General features: G+C 48.6%; 1 protein-coding gene across 29 annotated transcripts in view; it reads left to right on the top strand.

Annotated features, from left to right (window-relative positions):
* Positions 1 to 15750, top strand: part of DYSF (dysferlin) — a 222709-nt gene extending 206959 nt beyond the window's left edge. For all 29 annotated transcript variants that reach the window (XM_060168906.1, XM_060168916.1, XM_060168912.1 and 26 more), the window contains 4 exons: positions 8359 to 8537; positions 10115 to 10224; positions 11628 to 11775; positions 15473 to 15750. In XM_060168906.1, the coding sequence (XP_060024889.1) occupies positions 8359 to 8537; positions 10115 to 10224; positions 11628 to 11775; positions 15473 to 15511 (476 nt within the window). In that variant the 3' untranslated portion in view covers positions 15512 to 15750. The remainder of the gene's footprint in view (positions 1 to 8358; positions 8538 to 10114; positions 10225 to 11627; positions 11776 to 15472) is intronic.
* Positions 15751 to 21796: the final 6046 nt, after the last annotated feature.

Genomic DNA, 21796 nt, shown 5'->3' with positions numbered 1-21796 from the left:
GCTCTGCCACCTGGGGGCAGGGCGGGCTTGGACGAATCACTGGAGCCCTCCCTGTGTGGCCAGTGATTGCAGAAGTCACCTAGCTCTTGGGCCCCTGCAGAGGATGCTCTGAGGAGCAGCCCCAGTAGGAATGGGGAGGAGGGCTGCCTGCCCGTCGGGCTGCTCTTCACCCCACTTCCCCCTGACCCCGAGCCTGGTCCCCTGAACTTGGAGGACTGGCAGCTGCTCCACAACTTCACTGTAAAAGATTCAGGGTGTCAAAATCATAGCACTAAGTTGGACTTTTGTTCTCTTACTTATTATTCTGGAATACATAATTCCTGTGGCAAAATTAGAAACCGGAGATAAGCAATGCCTCCCCTTCCTATTTTATTATAATCTCACTACCCAGAGATAACCTTCACTAATATAACTAAGATAACCTTCACTTTGGCGTGTATTATTATTTTGGCATGTATCTTATACAAGCAAACACATATGTGTTATATGTGTATTTTATACATATATATACACATGCATATATGGCATATAGATAGCAAAATTGGTTTATGTTACACATACTGTCTTAGATCTTGATTTTGGGGAAAACAATATATTAAAAACATTCTTTCTGTCAGGAGTTATCCATCTGCATTGTATCTGCATCATGGTGCTTAATGTCCTGCCTGATGTCCCATCGGACCCTCATTAGTCCCCCCCTAGGTGCGTACTCGGCTCATCTCTAGGATTTCCTGCATGAGTGACAGCCTAGGCTTACATTTTTGGACCCTTTGTGTGTATCTTTCCTGAACTCTAAGAAGCAGATTTTTAGAGTCTTTGTACATTTTAGTGGTTTTTGAAACATTTTGTTCAATAGCCCTCTAGAAAGATTTTACATTTTTATATTCTCACCTGTGCCCTGTTTGCCTTAACGGCACCATTTTTCCTAAACTTTTGCTGCCAGTGTTATCTTTTTTTTAAAAAAATTGCCAATGTGGTACCTCATTTTTATCTTTCTTTGCATTTCTTCATTACTTGTAAGGTACAACTTTAAAAATATGTTGTTATCCATATTGTTGATGGGATTTTCTTTTTCGTGGTTTTGGGATGGTCCTCTTTTATTGTTGATTTTCAGAGCTTTTTATATAGTAAGGACACATTACAAATAATTTCTCCATTTTTCAATTGCTTTTCACATTTTTATGGAATTTTTTTTTGCTTACAGACTAAATAATTTTTTTAGCATCAGTCTATCAATCTTGCCTTTATGAGGTGAGGCTTTAGAAAATCAATTTTAAAAAGACAAACAAAAAATTGCATTTTATTGAATGAGAAAACAGTGTCCAAAATAAAATTAAACAGGATCATCTTTTGTTTTTAAAAATAAAACTACTACTTTTTAACTCCGTAGATTTCTTTTTTTTTAATTGGATGTTTGTGTATATTGTGAAGTGATAGCCAAAATAAGTTATGTAGTTAACAATGTTTTTTCTTGTGAAGAGAAATTTTAAGATCTACTCTTTTAGCGACTTACAGTATTATTCAGAGATTTCTTTTTTCCCCCTTCATAATGTATTTTCTAATTACATATTTTACTTCTTTTGAGTACTTATTACTTTTATTTTAAAAATGATAGTTAAGATCTGTAATTTTGCCATCAGGAAATAATCCTATGTTTCCTTACAGTCTTTATGTAGATATAGTATATATAGTTTAATATCCTGATTTTTACTTAATATTATCTTGGGATCATGTTTAAAATGGGAAATAAACATTCATCTGTAGTTGAGGGATGGAGAGATGTGTAGATGGGTGGATAGATAGATGAATGCTGATAGAGTTGAACAAATGCTGGATAGAATAATGACCTGATTAATGGATAGATACAGTGCTCAGCAAATGGTAGCTCTAGAGGGATGTAGACAGTTAAGTCAAAGCAGATAGATGTATGGAAGGATAAATGGATGAATGGAAAGAAAGAAATCTAGAAAAATAGATCCAGTCAATGAATACTTGCAGTAACTGAGCATTCCACACTGAAAAAAACCTAATCTCCTTTGTATGGTATTCAAGAATTGTTACCGAGTCCAGGCTTGCTCTGCTCACTGCACGACAGGCCAAAGAATTGAAGACGAGGTGTTGAGACAAGGAATACGACTTTATTTGGAAAGCCGGCTGACCAAGAAGATGACAGACTAAAGTCTCAAAATAACCATCTTATTAGAGTTTGGATGCCAGTTTCTTTTATAGCACAGAGAAGGGGAGGAGATGAGGAAGTAAAGTAAAAAGGCTATAAGTTTTGCAAATATCACCTGGAATGGCCAGCCTCCAGGAGGGGATGTGTTCATTTCTTCTTTCTTGTAGCCATCCACAGGTGGACGGTTCCGGATATTTCCCTGAACAAAGGCACTTTGGTTTAACATTCAGGCAGAGGGGCAGGGTTCCCTGAGTATAGACAGTATGTATAGACATTATGCCATTATGTATAGACAGTATCCTTTTAGTGAACAAAAGCAGTGGAAAGCAAAGGTTAAAGTAAAAGAAACAGATACAACATATAGTCCGATTTGGCTCTTCCCTGTTACAATTCCCCACTGTCAATATCCATTCCACAATCTTGTGGAAGAAGGGGCGATGGCCCAGGAGACATTTTCCCTTGTTGCTTCTTCCCATACCTAGAATCACACTATTACAATTATTTTACGTTATAAATGTGATCTATTTCCTCAAGATGTTTAGCCATAGAAGTTTTGTTGGAAGCCTGGTTACACACTGGGTACTGTAAGAGACAACGGTCTTATAAAATAGACAGGATATAAGTAATGCAGCTAGTAACATTGACAAAGACAATGCAGGGAGACACAAAATACAAACCATTTGGCTTACAAAGGTGTAATTTACCAAATTACTGTGAGTCATAATTAGCTTAAGGGGAAGGTTTTCCTTACACCTGGAAAACACAGATTTAAAGCAGTCATTTTTCAGATAGAAACCATAAAAATTATAACCATATTCACCACTTTACTGAGTTCTATGTAACGAATCTTTCCTGTTAACAGCTTTATAAGCCATCAGGTTTCCCATTAGAATTCTTCAATTTCTTAGCCAGTCCAGCATTATGGCCTGAAAGCCAGAAACTTGTATTTATCCAAAGTCCTTCCTATGAATCTTCTTGAAGAGGAAGCATTTTTACAAAGGCATCATCAGAGTGAAACCATAACTGTCTATAATGACGAAAGACTTAAGAAGGCCCGTTTAAATCTGATTACAATGCAATTGACAAAGTAACTTGGTTAGTGCTGTGACGTGCAACACATTTAGATAATAACTAGAATTATGACGGATAACATTTTACCAGCACACATCAAATTTTAGGAACTCCATATAATCTCTAGAATACCGGTATCATTTGCCATACAGTATAACCTAAGAAGATTTATTACTTATTTGACACTTCCCATGTAATTCAACATACCAAGTGAACCTAATTAGTTAATATCTCTCTTTGGGGTGTTTCAGGGGCCCTTTGAAGCATCCCAAAGTTAGCTAGAGTTCAAAGGAACTTCATTATAATTTATTTTATTTATTTATTTATTTTTGCGGTACGCGGGCCTGTCACTGTTGTGGCTTCTCCCGTTGTGGAGTACAGGCTCCAGACGCGCAGGCTCAGTGGCCATGGCTCACGGGCCCAGCCGCTCTCTGGTCATGTGCCCAGACCAGGGCACGAACCTGTGTCCCCTGCATCGGCAGGCAGACTCTCAACCACTGTACCACCAGAGAAGCCCCTTCATTATAATTTGATTTGTGAAGTTTTGTCAAAAAAATATCAAAAGGGTTTAAACAGTCAGATAGGATCTCAGGTCACTGTGAAACAATAGTTATTCACTTAGCAGAAGTAACAGTAAAAGATTTCAAAGGCAAATACAGAACAGATCACTTAAAAGGTAGAAAAACTTAAAATCTGTTATCAGAGGCAGTTCAGAATCCTAAGAAACGTTGTCTTCTTAATAGAGAGAAAAGCCAAATTCAAATTTTTGACCAGCTTACTTTTAAAATTCATTTACTCAGTTAAACTTATTTTAAACTTAGTCAATCCTGACCATCTACAAAACTCTTTTCTTGGGGTCCACTTTCCATAAGCCTTCCATGACTTAACTTATTTTAGCACAATTCTAACTTTCAAGTTGTGGAATATCTGCAGAGATTAATAATTTTATTTTTTTAAATTTATTTATTTGTGTTTATTTTTGGCTATGTTGGGTCTTCATTGTTGTGTGTGGGCTTTCTCTAGTTGTGGCGAGTAGGGGCTACTCTTCGTTGTGGTGCATGGGCTTTACATTATTGTGGCTTCTCTTGTTGTGGAGCACAGGCCTCAGTAGTTGTGGCATGTGGACTCTAGAGCGGAGGCTCAGTAGTTGTGGTGCATGGGCTTAGTTGCTCCATGGCATGTGGGATCTTCCCAGGCCAGGGATCGAACCTGTGTCCCCTTCATTGGCAGGTGGATTCTTAACCACTGCACCACCAGGGAAGCTCTGGAGAGATTAATTTTAGATAAAGATAATTATTTTAAAAAGTACACCTAAAGCTCTTATCTCATTTGCATTTTCTTTCCTTAAAAGTTTCTTTACATCAAGTTACTTTCCTTGCTGATAAATTTGCAACAGATATAACAAGATTTTATTTAGCTTATATTAAACCTAGGCATAATGAAAGTATTATACTTAATGCTGATGACTCTAATGACATGTCTATATTAATTAGATCAACAAACAAACATTAATACTGAATATTTCTCAGTGCACATGAACCCGAAATTCATTTAGCTTAATTTTTCTTGTATTTAGAATTGTTTGGTTTGTAAGAACTTACTCTTCTTTAAGCCAATTAAATAGAGCTCATCCGCAAATCAACCCCAGCAATGTTATCCAAAGACAAAGACACATACAAGGACACAAACAAACAGAGACATCATAGTTCTCATTTCAAAATTTCAGCCCTGAGTCACGTACAGCAACATAAAACCCATCAGTTTACAAAAAGAGGTTGGATTAAAATTAGGTTTCTGGCAGATGGAACAAATCAAGTTCACTTGTCTAGATGGCTGAATTTTTACAGAAAAAACACTTAGTTTTTTAATTTATCCTTGACAAGTCAATTTCTAAATTACTTTGCCCTTTTTTCAAAGTTTGCATTTTAAAAAGATGGCAGAGATGAGCGTTCCTGAGAAGACCAGATAGGACACTTACATCTCAAAGATACAGTCAAGTTTTTCCTAGGATGCCTTTGTTTCCCCTTTGTTTAACATTTACAAGCCTCTTAAGATAAATAGGGAAGGTAGTCAATCAACTTGTTCTCCACTATCTAAGTTACCTGGGGCTCCTGTGGGGAAATTAGAATCGGATGCCTCAAGTCCAGGGGAGTCCCCTGGCCTCTTACAGGATGTCAGCACAAGGGAAATTGCCCTGCTGTAGAAGTGGCCCCTGGTCCAAATTGGGTGTCCTGTTGGGTCTTAGATGGTGATACTAAACCAGGTCCCTGTGCCTTGGAGTTATCATAGAAGCTTCTATTTGATCCCCATGGGTAGGGGAAACAGGAGGCAGTGAATATGTTGGCAGCATGTGGCGGGGGGAGCAGTTGGAGAAACTGCTGGTGCAGCCTGCTCTTTTGCAAAACACTTCTAACTGCGAGATCATATAATAATTGAGTGAGCCATTCAGGGACCATCATTCTTCTGATCCTAGCATATATTGGGTCCACACCCTATTACAATAGTGTATCATGTCTTTCTTAGTCATAGGCTCATGGCTATGTTTTGCCCATTTATCTAATATACACCCCAAAGGGCTCTCCTTCAGGATAGATGGAGTATTTCCATTTTTTATAAGTTTGATAACACCAAAACACAAAAGACACAAACAAATTCCGACACAAAAGGCCCAAACAAATTCTAGCATCGGTGCACACAAAACCAAGACCAAAACCAATGAACCAGTTCCTAAATCAGGTAGACTTAACCTGCAAAACCAACAAACTAGTTCCCAAATCGGATAGACTTACCCTACAAAACCAACGAACTGGCTCCAAATCAGGTAGAGTCCAACAACAATTTCCCCCTCCAGTAGGGTACCCCAACCAAACAAATTGGCTTATCCTGTAAAGGAAAAGCCCAAATTGAGAGGGAAATATGTTCCCAGTGTGCACGCTGGAGCAACTTACCATACAAAGTCGAGTTCATCGACTCGCAACACAAAAGGATACACAAAAGCAAAACAAGACCAAGACCAAAACAAATGAACTGGTTACTGAATTGGGTAGACTAACCATACAAAATTGAGTCTGTGGACTCGTAGAAGTTGGTATTTTCCTTGCTTCAACTGCCAAGCGCTGCAGTAGCTGGCACCGCTTGAGGGAAGTTTGAAGGGAAGATCCTCAGGACAAATGGTCCTGGCATCTGCTAGGCCTTGCCACAATGTTCCCTGACCGGGGCTGGCTAGCCAAAAGCTGCAAGCCTCCTGGCTGGCTTGCCAAATTTGTTACCGAGTCCAAGCTCACTCTGCTTGCCACACGACAGGCCAATGAATCAGAGATGAGGTGTTGAGGCAAGGAATACGACTTTATTCGGAAAGCTGGCAGACTGAGAAAATTGCAGACTAATGTCTCAAAATAACCATCTTATTGGGGTTTGGATGCCAGTTTCTTTTATAGCACAAAGAGGCGGAGGAGATGAGGAAGTAAAGTAAAAAGGCCATAAGGTTTGCAAACATCACCTGGAATAGCCAGCCTCGGGGAGGGGATGTGTTAATTTCTTCTTTCTTATAGCCATCCACAGATGGACAGGTTCTGGATGTTTCCCTGAAAAAGGCGCCTTGGTTCAACATTCAGGCAGAGGGGCAGGGTTCCCCAAGGCAGGCCATTATGTATAGACAGTATCCTTTTAGTGAACAAAAGCAGTGGAAAGAAAAGGTTAAAGTAAGAGAAACAGATCCAACATGTGGTCAGATTTGGCTCTTCCCTGTTACAGAATTTCTTCAATTTGGCCTTGGAAAATATTTTTTAGATTTACCTCTCTCACTTAATCCCTTCAGTAACCTATGCTCCAATCCCATTGACTTCACGTTGTTGGAATTGGATTAGGTGAAACCTCATGAAATTGCTGTTTTTATACGTCAAATATAGTTGAATACCAGAATTTTCATATGGCTCAACCCAGTAGATGGGACTATTCTTGGAGAAGATGGATAAAATAGATGAGTAGATGAAGCAGTATAAAAAGATAGCTGCTTGGATAACTAGGTGGGCAGATGAAAAAATTGGTGGATGAACCACAATGAGATAACACTTATACCTATAAAAAAGCAAAAACAAAAAATGGAAAATAACAAGTGTTGGAGAGGATGTGGAGAAATTGGAACACTTGTACATTGGTGGTATGCATGTAAAATGGCGCAGCTGCTTGGGAAAAAGTTTGGCAGTTCCTCAAAAAGCTAAACATATGACCTAGCAATTTCGCTTCTAGTTATGTACCCAAAAGAATTAAAAACTGGGACTAAGACATCTGCACACCAGTGTTCAGAGCAGCATCATTCGCAAGAGTCAAAAGGTGGAAACAATCCAAGTGTCCATCAACAGATGAATGGATAAACAAAATGTGGTATATACATACCATGGAATATTATTCAGCCATAACAAGTATGAAGTACTGATACATGCTACAACATGGATGAATCTGGAAAACTAATTATGCCAAGTGAAACAAGTCAGATACAAAAGGATAAATTTTTATGATCCCACTTATATGAAGTGTCTAGAATAGGCTTTTTCATAGAGACAGAAAGTAGATTTAGAGGTTAGCAGGGCTGAGAGGAGAGGGGAATGGGGAGTTATTACATAATGGATACAGAGTTGCTGTTTGGGGGGAATGAAAAAGTTATGGAAATAGGTAGTGCTGATGGTTGCAAAATGTTGTGAATGTAATTCATGCCACTGAAGTATACATCTGAACATGGTTAAGATAAATTTTATCTTATCTATAAATATTTTACTGCACTAAAAACTGTTTAAAAAGTTGATGGTTGATGGATGTAGACGATGGGTGAATGAGTGAATTTGTGCATAGTAAGATGAACAGTTGAGCAGGTGGGAAGTTCTGTTAAGGGTGAATCAGTCAGGGCACAGTAGCAGGCATATGCATGCATGAATAGATGGATGGGAAGCTGCTGTACAGATGGAATGAGAGGCAGTGGGTGGGGAGTGGAGTTTGAGCCATGGGGCTAAGACCATGGATAGAAGCTGAGGAGGCTGAACTTGCCCAGCCCCAGGGTGGTCCTAGGCTGGCAGTGACTGAGAAAGTGTGGGCCAAAGCACCCTCCTCTGCCACAGGCTCTCTGCAGCTGGACCTCAACCGCATGCCCAAGCCTGCCAAGACAGCTGAGAAGTGTTCCTTGGACCAGCTGGATGACACTTTCCACCCGGAGTGGTTTGTGTCCCTTTTTGAACAGAAAACAGTGAAGGGCTGGTGGCCCTGTGTGGCAGACGAGGGTGAGAAGAAGATACTGGCGGTAAGTCTGTTCCCTCTGGTTGGTGGAAGTGACACGTCCATAGAAATCGCTGAGCACAGACGTGTTCCTCTCCCTCTATCCTGCCCTCCCTGTCTGTTTCCCAAGACACTGTCCCTCTTCCCTGCCAGTTCCCCGCCTTCGTCTCCTCGAGGCTCGTATCCCAGGAAAGCCCATCTAAATCTAAAGATGCCCTAATCTCCCGTGGACCCTGTTGAATTTGAACTTGCTCCTTGGCCTTCACAGTGATCTGTATCCTGGGTTCCCCTCTGGCTGGGCTTCCTGTGGAGGACAGGGGTCATGCCACTCCCATTTGAGCAGGACCCTATAAGGGACTATCCTTGTCCTCTTCTCCCTGCCCAGAGGTCTGCCCAGGCGTGTGACTGGGGACCATGGAGAATCATCCTTCCTCTGCAGAGAAGTAAATGAGTTTACTGTCCTTCCTTGGTATCAGCAGAGGGTTGGTTCCAGGAGCCCGCGTGGACACCAAATCCATGGGTGCTCAGGTCTCATAGTCCACCTTCTGTGTTTGGTTTAATCTACAGATCTGAAACCTGCAAATGAGGGCCAACTGTATATTTATTGAAAAAATCTGTGTATAAGTGGACCTGTGCAGTTAAAACCCGTGTTGTTCAAGGGTCAACTGTACTTAGAAACGGCAGAGAGCCAGCCAATCCCTAAAGTGGCCCTTGAAATAAAATATCCATGTTGTATAACAAATTATAACAATTAATAAGAAATACTAACATCTCAAAAGAAAAATGAGCAAAGGGCCTACATAGATAATACATAAAGCAGTACAGTGGCCATTACATATTTAAGAAGGTTCATTTCCCCTAGTAATTACATAAAGGAATGCTTTAAAATGTGAAAACATTTTTTATGTATTATATTAGGATTTTTAAAAAATAGAAACACTCATTGCTAGTGAGGATGCAGAGAGACAGCCTTCTCATTTACCTCTGTTGGGCAGGCTAATGATTTTTACCATTTGGGGAAACAATGTAGTAATATATAGCCAGAGACTTAACAATATTTATGCCCTTGAAACTTTTCATCCCACTTCTAAAATCTCTCCTAAAGAAATAACCCCATAAAATTAAAAATTTAGGGTTTATTTATAACAACAAAGAGTTGGAAACAACCTAAACGAACCAAAATAACTGGTTTACTAAATAAATTATGGTCAACCATGGCATAGATACAGCATTAAAAGCAGACTTTAAAGAGTATATAATTATATAATAAAATATATACCTAAATGAAAGAAACAAGCTATAGAACCATATATACACAGCGTGACATTTCATATACTTACAAAGAAAAATAGCTCTGATGAATAAAGTATTAAGAGTGCTTGTCTCTACATAGTAGAAGTATGGGTGACAGTCTCCTTTTTTATACATTTCTGTAGTTGCTATGTGTTCTGCAAGGAGCAGGTACTTTTATGAGCAGATCACCCTGTATCTTTTTTTCAAACAAATCATAAAGTGACCTTTACATCTGTCCTGGCCTGGCTCCTCTCCAAGCCATGGGGCCAAGCCTTTATGTCTCTGAGCAGGTCCCCCTTGTCCCCTCAGGGCAAGTTGGAGATGACTTTGGAGATTGTGGCCGAGAGCGAACATGAGGAGCGGCCGGCCGGCCAGGGCCGGGATGAGCCCAACATGAACCCCAAGCTCGAGGACCCAAGGTTGGTGCTCAGCCCCTGAGCCCTGATGCCCAAGGGGACGGGGAGGAGTATCCACAGTACAGGAGGCACTCACCGTAGAGCCGCACAAAGGTCCCAGGGCCCAGAGAGGGGTGTGGCTCATCCAAGGGTACCCATTGTTAGGGGGCAGGTGACAGACATCATTCCAGGACACGCTGGGCTCGTCAGCTAGTTCCAGAAGCAGGCGCTGTTGGGTAGCTCTTGGTTGTAGGCCAGGCGTGCTGTCATATATATATTGTGTCATGGAACCTTCCCTGCTGAGTCGTTATTAGTATCCCCGCTTTACAGATGAGGAAACAATCACAGCAAAGTTAAATAAGGTCATTCCGAGGAAAGTGGCGAAGTTGAAATTCTCACACCTGGTCTGATTGGCCCTGGAGCCTGACCAAGCTCTTTCCCTGACCAAGCTGCCTTCCATGGCTCTCCTGTGGTGTCAATGTGGCTTTCAAAAGGCCTTTCAGCTTTAATTTTCCCATCTGTGAAATGGGGGCCTAGTCCCTGCCTCCCCTACCTCACAGGCCTCTAAGGGAGGGGCCTACATCCCAATCCAGTGGATGCAGAAGCCTTGAAGGCAGTTACCGGAGCCTGAAAGATGGCTGTTCGGGCGCGGGGCGGGGCGGGGGGGGGGAGTGGGCGGGGCTGCATTCGCTGGGTCCCTTTCCACGGCCTGCTCAGCTCAAGTCACACTTAGCACAGACAGCCCACTTTGTTATAGCGCCATCCTGAGTGCAACTGGCTGGCAGAGCAGGGAGAGGCATCCCTGCCCAAGGATGCTGGGATCTGGGTGGAAAGACAGGGAGAGACCCAGGAGACCCAGCAGCACGCAAGCAGATGTGAAAACGGCCGTTACTGAGACACAAAATCCTGCCCGCTCTTTGAATTGTGAGGCTGACCTAGGGGAAGGATTTGAGGTTCTTGGTTATGAGACACAATCAGCTTTCTGGGTTCACTCCCCGCCAGTGAACGAGCCACGAGCATCTAGGCCAGTGGCTTAGCTTCTCTGGGGCTCATGGACCGTAGCTCACCTAACGTGGAGCCCCTCGAAGCTCTGCCCAGTCCCCAAATCTCTAGTCTGTGATTAAGTCCTGGGTCAGGAAGGAGAGAGTGGCAGGGAAGGTGACCTGGACAGGGTGGCTGAGCACGGGGTCCCTGAGGGTGTGCAGGGCTTGACAGCACCAGGAAGAGGAGGGCAACATGGGCGGGGCTCACACTGTAGCGAAGGCTGGGAGGAGAGGGCGATGCAGGTGTGGACAGGGGCTGGGGGCCTGGAGGCTGGGCAGGTCTGGGGGGCTGACTCGGGTGGGCCAGGGCAATTTGTGAGCAGGACCCGGAGGGAGCAGCCCTGGTGGGAGGTACCCTGCTGACCTCTGGGATCTCACTCGCAGGCGCCCTGACACCTCCTTCCTCTGGTTCACCTCTCCGTACAAGACTATGAAGTTTATCCTCTGGCGGCGGTTCCGGTGCGCCATTATCCTCTTCATCCTTCTCTTCATTCTCCTGCTGTTCTTGGGCATCTTCGTCTACTCCTTCCCGGTAAGCTGGCCTGAGTGGGGAGGCACAGACCCTTGTCTTGGAGGAGCTCCTGGTCTGACGTGGGAGGTACAGCCCTTGACCTCCAGCAGCTTCTGGTTCTCAGGGGAGTCTGTCATTGTCCTCAAAGTGCACCCCGTGTCTGATGGAGAGAAGTAGCTTCTGTCTTTGGGGAGTCCATGGTCTGATGAGGGAGACATAGGCCCTGCTCTGGGGAGTCCCCAGTCTGGTAGAAGACCCTTGGGGAGCTCTTAGCCCAGTGAGGGAATCTGAGTTCTTGCCCGTGATGGGGAGACACCGCATCCTCAGCAAGCCCCTGAGGGGCTATGTAATCAAGGGGTTGGCAGAAAGCGAGGCCCCTTGGGCAGGCATGGGCAGGGGAACCTTCTTGAAGGAGGGTGTGGAGTGGGTCAGGAGGGGCAGGGAAGGTGTAGATGGCAGAGCAGAGGGGAAGGTCCTCTGCTTGTGAGGATAGCACCTGCTGAGGACCTGGGGCTGGTGAGGGTGCCACCTGGGAACCTGAGAAAGTGTGTCCTGCCTGCTGCAGTGGGGTGGGCGTGGGGCAAGGTGTGGGCGAGGAGGGGGTGGGCAAGGAGCCTCTCACTGGGCGCAGTAAACACTGGGGCCCCTTTCACCTGCTAAGAAGCGCAGTAAACACTGGGGCCCCTTTCACCTGCTAAGAAGCCAGCTGATGCCTGACGAAGGGTGGCCAGGGCCACCCGCGTGGGGACTGCTGTGCCCAGCTCCAGGGGCCCCTCCCAAGGGAGGAGGTTCTGGAGCTCTCTTCCCTGCCTGTGCTTCCCTCATCCTCACAGCAGCACCCCCAGTGTCTCTAGAACCTCAGAAGGGATCACAGTGTCCCCAGGCTGACACCTGATTTTTAATATTCTTGAAATTTTTGAAACTTTTTAATACAAAAAATTCAAAATCGTATGTAAGTAGAGGAATGGTGTGATCGACTCCATGTCACCCTTATTTGAATGGAAAGAAACACACATCCAGAGAGGAGAGGGACCAGCTCAGGGCTGCATGGCAGCCCTGTGTACAGCTCCCGGTCTGGGGTTCCGGCCACAGCCCTGGTCAGCACCAGGCCGCCGGCCAAGCACACTCCCACAGCGGGTCATGCGCTCTGGGAATCACTCACCTGTGAGCTCTTGACTCCTCCGGGAGGAGGAGGCCCCTGAGAGCGCTCTCCCACCGTCGCTGGCAAGGCATTGTACCAGCAGAGCACGCCTCCTACGAGGAGGACGGTTAAAACCACGGGACAATCCCCTGCAGGCCCTAAGGTCATGGACTGTGGGAGCAGCAGAGAGGATGCTCTGGTTTGGACGTCCAGGCCCCGGCTACCCCTTGGACCCTACGTGACAAAGGAGGGTCTAGAGCTGGGATGACCGTGAGCTGGGCCGCGAGCCGGGCCCTCGTCTCAGCTGTGTTGCCTGGAGCGCCAGGCTGAGGCTGTTCTGAGGCCCAGCGAGACGACTCACGGCCCGTTGGCCAAACGTGCCTGAGGCCCAGGGGCGGGTCCAGGCTGGGGGACCCTGAAGCTCATTCGGTTTGGGGGGGCCCTCCTGAAGCAAAGGAAGACAGATTACAAGTACAAGGTTAGCTGCTGGGCCCTGGAAGGGCACGAGCAAGGGTGGTGCCTGGAGTGTAGCTGCCCTGGCAGTGACCTGGGCTCAGGGGTTGGGCCCAGGACTCCCCTTGTGGTCCCCTGTGTCTCCTCCCCTGGGACGCAGCCCTGTGGCCAAGTTGGGGAGGCGCAGTGGCCCTCACCTGGCCTGTCCTCAGGCTTACCTCCTCTCACGTTGAGTGCACCCAGCCGCCACTCGGTTCAGGTGAAGACCTTACTAGCGCGCGAAGTGTGTCCGGGAGGTGAGGGCGTGTTGTGTGGGTGAGGGAGAGGCTGGTGCGGCCCGTGCCCCTGGGAGCTGTCGGTCCACGAGGAGATGCAGTGAAGCTAGGGACGAGGGGGAGCGCAGGGTACAGCGTAACGCCTCACCGAGAGGCCAGGCCGGGGAGTGTGGGCAAAGGGGAGCTGGTGTGGACCCTTGCTCCTTGAGGAGGTGGGCTGAGGAGCAAGCAGCGGCAGCACCAGGGAGCTGGTAAGAAATGCAGAGTCCTGGGCCAGCCCCAGGCCTGCTGAGGAGAATCTGCCTCGGGAACATCGAGGTCAGAGCATCGCTGCTGTGTGGAGCACAGCTCCATGTGGAGTCAGGAGCTGTTGGCTGGGTTCTGGCTCTGTCAGTGGCTCCCCAGTGACCGTGGCCAGGCCCTCCCGTCGCGTGAGGAAGGGGCTGGGATAGGTCAGTGCTGACCTGCTGTGACTAGCACTGTGAATAGGGGAGCGATTTTGCCTTCCCCAGGGGGGCTGCATGTCAAGCCAGCCTTCTGCTGAAGAGCTGAGGGGAGGGCCCCGCCCCTGCAAGGCACTAGGGCTGCAGACTAGGCCTCGGGGACCTGGGGAAGGAGGCCCTGCTGCTTGGCTGGGAGACGGACAGAAGATTTCCAGTCCCTTCCAGCCTGTGGTCCTTTCTCGTCCCTGGGGCAGCCTTATCCCAAAGCCCTGCGGGCAGGCCCTGGTCAGAGCCTCTTCCCTGTGTCCTGAGTCCCCAGCAGCAGCATCAATCTCCTTTGAGATCTTCGGGATGTGTCCTGTTTCGAATGCCAGCCCTGCCTTCTCTCTCCAGAGCTGGCATGTGGGGTGAGATCCTAGGCGAGGGCTGTAGGGCAGCCTGGGTCTGAGGCTGCAGACTGCTTTTGCTCGCAGGCCTTTGCTACAAGCTGGGCATATCCTCCTTCCCTCCAGCCAAGTCACCCAGTCACCTGGTGGATGCCAGGCCTGTGACCGTCCATCACCTGGCTTTCAGGCCTTGGGGGGGCAGAGGCCTGGGTGCAGAGGGGCTCCCCCCCCAGTTGGCCTCATCTCCCACCCTCTTGGAAATTCCCCTGGGAGGGGGACAGGGAGGGCAGCCCGTCTGATTCCTCCCAGCTCTGCCCTAGAGGCAGCCGGGAGCAGGGCCAGTGTGGGGAGGCAGGAGGCGATCTGGCAGGGAAGGAGCGGCGGCTTTGTTTCCAGAGTTGGCTTTCCTGGGCGGCGCTGGGGAACATACTGTCCCAATTAGGAGCCCTGTGTTGTGTTGTATGTGTTTTCATGGTTTTGGGGGGAGGAGTGGGGAGGGGAGATTCCTGCCAGTCCTGCAGCAGCCAGGGCTTAATCGGGGTGACCCATCTCTAGGGCTGGCCCGCACTGTGGGTCATCCCTCTATACCCCCCACCCCAACTCTCTCTCTGCGTTTTGGACGGGAGCGCGGTGGCCAGCGAGCCCCAGGTTCCCGCGCTGGGCAGTGTGGGAGGAGGGTGGGGAGAAGCGCAGCCGTGCCTTCGGGCCACCTGTCTGATGGAAAAGGCCGGTCCTGGCCTGGCCAGGGGCAGAGTCCTCTCGGTAGCTGGGCAGAACCTGGGGGTGGGCCCTGGAGTGACGGGGGAGAAGCCAGAGCAATTCAGGCGCTGTGGCCCCCAGGCAAGAGTGTGGGCGTGTGTGACAGCGAGAGCTGGCAGGGTGGAGTGCTGAGCCGAGTGTGGCCTGGGGGCTGATGAGGGAGAGGTGCAGGCAGGTGGTTGAGCGGATCAGCCACCTTTCCCAGCTCCGATTCCCTGGCAGCTGTCATCACCTGTCCCTGCCTCTCCCCCCTCCCTCCAGAACTATACCGCCATGAAGCTGGTGAAGCCATTCAGCTGAGGACTCTCGGGCCCAGGACCGGCTGCCTCCTCTGCCCTGCTCAGCTGAGTGTCTCCAGATGTCCAGGCCTCACCGTCCTGCCAGGGTGGGCAGACAGAGAGAGGGACTGGCACGTGCTCCAAGCGTTGGCGACATCGAGCCCTGCGGTCACCCCGCTTTCATCATTTCTCTCTCCCCCATCCCAACCCTTTTGGGGATCAGCCCTGTGTATTTCAGTATAAAACAGTTTGAACCACAAAGCGGCGTTGGCGTGTGTATCTCTGTGGTACCTGAATGGGGTGACTGTGCAGGGGATGTCTGGGTGGGCGCGTGCGTGGGATGTGTGCCATCTGTGCCACGTTCCCAGTGGGACTGTGTATCTTTCGGCAGGACTGGTAGGGGTGGCGGGGGCTTTGAGGCTTGATGTCTGGCCTGCCTGGAGACCCAGCCTGTTCTGCTTCTGGGACGCCCCTCCACCCTGTGCCCTCCTTCCTCAGGCATCTCCTCGCCCACGGTGATCTTTGCTTGGGTGGCAGTTACCTGCACCATGCCCGGGAAGAGGTTCCACTTATGCACATGGAGCCCCTCGGAAAAACTCTCCAGGCTGGGAGGGCTGCTGGACCCCTGGCTGTGACCTTGTCTCCCATGCTCTGGGAATTTTTTGGGGTTCCCTCCCTCTGTTTCCTCACCCTGCTTTAATGATCTGGACTGGATAAACACACCCTTTTCTTGTGGTCTGAGCATCGCATTAGCTGTCGGGCTGACATCTCTTGCAGGAATCAGGCTTCATCTACAAGAGCAGCAAGAACATACTTAGAGAAAAACCAAAGAGCACAAAAACATCGCGTTTCCGAAATAGAGGCCTCTGCCTCTGTTGGCCAGTGGGCTGGAACTCTGGAGCACAGCCTGGCGGGAGGGCTTCTCCCATTTCCTGCTGTGAGCCTGTTCCCGTGGCCCAGGCCCCGAGGCCCCAGAGTGAGCCTTCCAGCCCCCTTGTCTCTTAGTGCATGCTGGGACCCAGACTGAGGCCCTGCCTCGTCCCCACCTGACTGGCAGGACTGGGGGGTGACTGGCACAGGGCTGATGACCTGAACCCTCCTGGGTGAGGGAGCTGCATCTTGAACATAGAGTGGTTCTCTCTTCAGGAGAGGTTCTGGCTGGAGGACACCCTCAGTGTCCAACTCCGTGTGGGCCCGGAGAACCTGGGTGGCCAGTCCTGAGACTCTGACGCCTGACACCTGGAGCCGGGTGGCCACACCTCGCACAGAACAGGCAGCAAGGACTGGGGCTACCCAGCTCTTCTGGGTCGTGAGCCTTCCCTGAATACCCACCGTGCCCACCTGCTTGGAGGCCGTGAGCAGGCGATTCCACGGAGAGGGCTGGAGGTGAAAGGATGGAAGAGCTGGGGCTGCAGCTTTGGGAGGTGCTGAGAGAGCTTAGAGGCTCTGGAGACCTGAGAATATTTGAAGGTAGGGAGGAGGAAGCCACTGAGGAGGGAAAGATAGATGGAAGACACGAGAGAGAAAATGGGATAATTAATGGAACCAGCTTCTGGAGAAGGAGGGGAGGGCGTAAGCTTTGGAAAGAAAGTTCTCTTTTTCTTACAGGTACAGAACACTGGAGGAAATAAATACATACTGTGCAAGTATCAGCTGGGTTAAATGAGTTTGGGGGTACATTGTGCCCACTTATTAACTTTTTCCTTTAATCATTTGCTTTCTCTTGCTGCTTTGAGTTGCCGATCATAGGAAACGTTATTTAAACTAGTAAAGGGACTATAATGGCTTTACAGAAATGAAATTTTCAGAGGGATTGACTTCAGGTGAGGGCTCACTCACCTCACTCAATTAGGTCACCAAGACTTTGCATTCTCTCTCCGCTCTGCCCTTGTCAGGCTAGGGTTGGGGTTAAAGCTGCTCCCTGGAACCATATAGGCCACCGAGCAAAAGTCAGGGAGAATGAGGAACGGATGGTGAGGAGATAACACGTCCAGCACATGTTTATTGAGAGATTCCACGTGGCAGCCCTAGAGCAGGTTCTGAGGATATAGCAGGGAGTTACATGTGACTCCTGGCCTTCCATAGCTCCCAGCATGGGGGGAAATGTGGATCAGGAAACCATGGTTATTTGAACGCTTGTGAGAGTATCAGAGAAGGGACACCCTGGGGCAGGGAAGGGATGTCATCTGAGTGGAGCATTGGGCAGGCCCAGTGGCTAAGAAGGGAAAGCTGTGCTGAGCAGCTGGGATAGAGACCAGTCTCCGGCTGTCAGAGAGCCTGGCTTCTTCAGGGCAGGGCTGGGTGTGGAAGGGCCTGTATCTGCGGCTGACGAGTTTGAACTTCATTCCGGAGGTAAGCAAGAAGCACGGAAAGACTTAAAGCTGGACTGGCCTTGCTCAGAGGTGTGGTTTCTTAGTTCTTATCTTGGGAGACAGGAGTCTTCTGGGAGCACATGGTGGGCTTCAGGTTGTATAAGCCTTATGGCTTTCGAGAGGGTGAGGGTCCTGTGATCTCACCCAATTCTGCAATAGGGTCTATGATCACAAGTGGTGAAGAACAGTTGCTCAGGATGCTGTGTGGCCGGTTGCAGAGGGCCATTCTAGAAGGCTGGTCCATTAGTCCAGGAGCCAACTCTGAAAAGCAGGGCAGGAGTCATTCATTCATTCATTCACTCATTCATTCATTTAAGAAATACATACACACACACACACGGAGAGACATCTGTGTACCAGACAAGGTGCTAGGCTCTAGAGATACAATGCTGAAAAGGATAAACATGGTTCCTGTTCTCCCAGAGCTCACAACTGAGTAGCAGAGGGAGACAAGTAGATAGGTAATTACAACATACTGATGGGCAAGGGTTACAGGGTTAAGGGCAGGGAATGGAAAAGACAGTAGAGAGAGCAAAGACTGACCAGAAATGGTTCAAAGATCTGTAAGAACCTCCACAGGGCACAGAGCCGTGGTTCTCAACCAGGGCTGATTTTTGCCCCCCAGGTCACATTTGACAATGTCTGGAGCCAGTTTTTATGGTCCTGGCTTGGGGTGGAGGGGCTGAGGGTGCTACTGGCATCCAGGAGCTACTAAACATCCCTCAGTGCACAGGACACAGCCTCCCACCCCAAATTATCCAGTCCGAAGATCTGATAGTGCTGCTGTTGGAAACTCTGGCATAGAGATCGTGGACTGCAGAGACCTGAGCAGATAGAACTAAGAGGCCTGGGGGATTGACTGGTTAGGGCTGGGGTGGGGCGATGGGGTGGTGGGATGGGAGATGAATTCCAAATGACTCCCACTTGCCTGGATTTGTGAGTGGTGGGACCATTCATGAAGTCCGTTTTGGACAAGAAAGTTCCTCCATGTCTCCCTACTAATATGGTCTCTCCTCTCTTCACAAAGTTCTAGAAAGTGTCATTTACACTTGCTGTCTCCATGCCCTTACCTTGCACTCACTCCTCCACCCACTGTGGTCTGACTTCATCCCTGTGGCTGACTCCGTGAGTCGTCTTCTCCAACAGCCATCCCCTCTCTATTCCCCTGTGGCACTGTGCCGAGAAAAGAGCCCTGCCCCAGCCCTCGGGGAAGGTGTCTTATTAGATCAAGCCAACCATAGTAAAGCCATTACCCTTGACGGTGATTGGTTTAGGAAGAGGCATGTGACCCATTTATGGCCAGTGAGATGTGAGGGGAAGGTGGTGATGGTTACGGGTGGGGAGGGTGCTTGAAAAGTTTCTAGGAAGGTTTTATCCCCAATAACAAAGGACACACAAGGAGACACATCTTCATCTTTTGCCTTTTCTTCTTGTGGAAAAAACGTAATGTCTGGAACCATGGCTGCCATCTTGTGATCATGAGGGGACAAGCCTGAGGAAGAAAGTCGATCAGAGGATGGCAAGAACCTGATTCTCCAGGAAGCTATTGAGAAAGAACCAACTCTGGAACTTCCCTACTTCCAGAGGTCTTGTTATGTGGGATCATAAATTCCTTATTGTTTAAGCCATCTTCGGTTGGGTAGTGTGCTACCCGTAGCTCAAAGCAACCTTGTTGGTAGATTTCATTCTACTGTTTTCACTGCAGTCGCCAATAACCAGGGCGTTGTGTCCAGGCACCACATCTAAGACATCATGAGTTTATTCTTTATTATAACAGTTTTCCCACAGATGGCAGTAAAGTGTTTTGTTCTAATAAAATCAGTGTGTTACAGTTTTCTGAGAGAAGTGAACTACCTTGAGGAAGGGGCACCTTTCTCTAATTCACACCAGGACCCCACCTACCCCGGTTGTTAAATCTGTGGACGCGGACCCTCCCAGTGCTCTGCAGCAGCTGGCAGCACTGAGCGTTCTCTGCTTCTTAATACACTTGCAGTTTTTGGCTTCCATGCCACCACGGCTGCCCAATATTCCTCTTTTCTGTCCGGCCCTGCCTTCTCTGATTGGTCTCTAGTGTTCCCCAGGGCCCTTGGGCTGGCCCTGTCTTCTTACTCTGCATCTCCTCAGCTGCCTCACCCACTCCTGTGGCTTTGGTTGTTCTCTAGAGGCTACTGACCCTGGAATCCCTACCTCTAGCCCCATTTTTTCCCCTGTGCTGCAGCCATGCTAGCCAACTGCTTACCCAGTGGGCATCTCCCCCCAGGTGACTTACCGGCTCTGCAAACGCAACCCCCGCCTCCCATCCCCACTCAACATCTCTATCCTCCACCCCGTGAGAACAGCTCCTGCCCTGTGGTTCCCTCCATCGACCCAGTCACTAGAGCTGAATGTGTGGGAGGCATCCTTGAGTCTTACCTCCTCCTTAGCCTGTATCCAAGACATCAGCAGATCCCACAAATTCTGCCTCTTGGATCTCTCTGGATCGAGCTACTTTTCTTCCCAACGCCACCCCTTCCAATTACGATCAGGCCCCCAAGCAGGCCAGTCATTGGAACCCAGGTAGCACTACTTCAGCCTTCTCCCTCGCCACACCTCAGTTCACTGTCTGCAGGCAGTCAGCCCTGGACCCAGCTGTGGTCCCCTCCTCCCAGATTCCATCCTCACAAGGGAGGTCAGCCATGCTGGCCCAGGGTCCTCAGAGGACAATCCTGCCATCTTTCTTGCCTCACCTGTTGCTTTTCCCTCTGCTCTACTGAGTGAATGCTGAGCAAGCCTGGCCTTGGCCCGTGGCTCAGGCCTCAGCGTGGCCCCTTCCTCTGGGAGGTTTCCTCTGACCTGTCCTGTTGCCCGTCCACCACTGAAACCCGGCACACTTGACTGTCCCCGCCTCCCCTGACCCCTAATCTGTGCCTCCAAGGCGGAAATCACATCTCAGTCCTTAATGAGATGTCTGCTTCCTTCACTAAAGGGACTTCACTAAGTGTTTCATTGCATCCTCTCTTTAAATAGGCAGGCCCTCAGAGCCATTGCAAATTGGATTTCTGTGTTCTGAAATTCAGTTAGTGTTCAATATTTGAGACCCATTCTTTTGCAAGGTGGAGAATCACTCTCATCTGTTAAAAAAATGGTTCGGTAAAATTTCATAAGCCTTTTATATGCGGAATACTCAGTTCCCTGACTTTATTTTCTTTGCTGGTGTTTTGGAGAGAGAGATTCCGCTTGTGCGCTCGGACACACACGTACACACACACATGCATTCACACGCGCACCATTTTCTGTTCCTTTTCCAGGGCTCTGTGGACAGCCGAGGCTGGAGTGACAGGGAGCTGGATAGACAGGAAGAGCTGTAAGCACAGCCCTGGCCTGTAGCCCCCTCCCCGTTGTCTCCGCCCCCAGGGAACGCAAACTTGTCTCAATCCTCTCTCCACGTGTTTCATAAAGGCAGGATTAGGGGGTTTCCAGGGAAGCCAGGTGGGCATCCCCTGCCTGGGACGTGGGGACAGCCCAGGAAACATTTTTTATTGCGGATGAGAACAGGGTAAGGACCAGGGTTCGCCTGCCAGGCTGGCCCTTAAATGGTGGCTGAGATTCCCACAAGTAGAGTGGGAACCTCCCTCTCCCTCCTTCCCCCTTTGCTGCTGCTCCATCCTGTCCTCTGGAGACGACTAGCTGCAGCTTCTGTGCCCTGTGGCTTGGCCCAGTGTGGATTTCATGCTGTTTCTCTGCCTTTATTTTGGTCTTGGTTTTTCATGGTGTGTGTGTGTGTGTCCGTGTCTGTATCTGTGTGTGTGTAAGCGCACACGCGTGTGTAAAAGAAAGACAACGGATGAGACAGATGACGAGAGAGACAGATTCATGGTGAGGGACAGAGACAGAGACAGACACACAGGAAGACTGTGCAGCAGGGACAAGAAAGGGACCAGAACCTTTCATGCAAG

The sequence above is a fragment of the Lagenorhynchus albirostris genome, chromosome 13 (assembly GCF_949774975.1).
Source record: "Lagenorhynchus albirostris chromosome 13, mLagAlb1.1, whole genome shotgun sequence".
NCBI lineage: Eukaryota > Metazoa > Chordata > Mammalia > Artiodactyla > Delphinidae > Lagenorhynchus > Lagenorhynchus albirostris.
The sequence above is the reverse complement of the archived record's forward strand: the minus strand, read 5'-3'. Positions and strand labels throughout refer to the sequence as shown.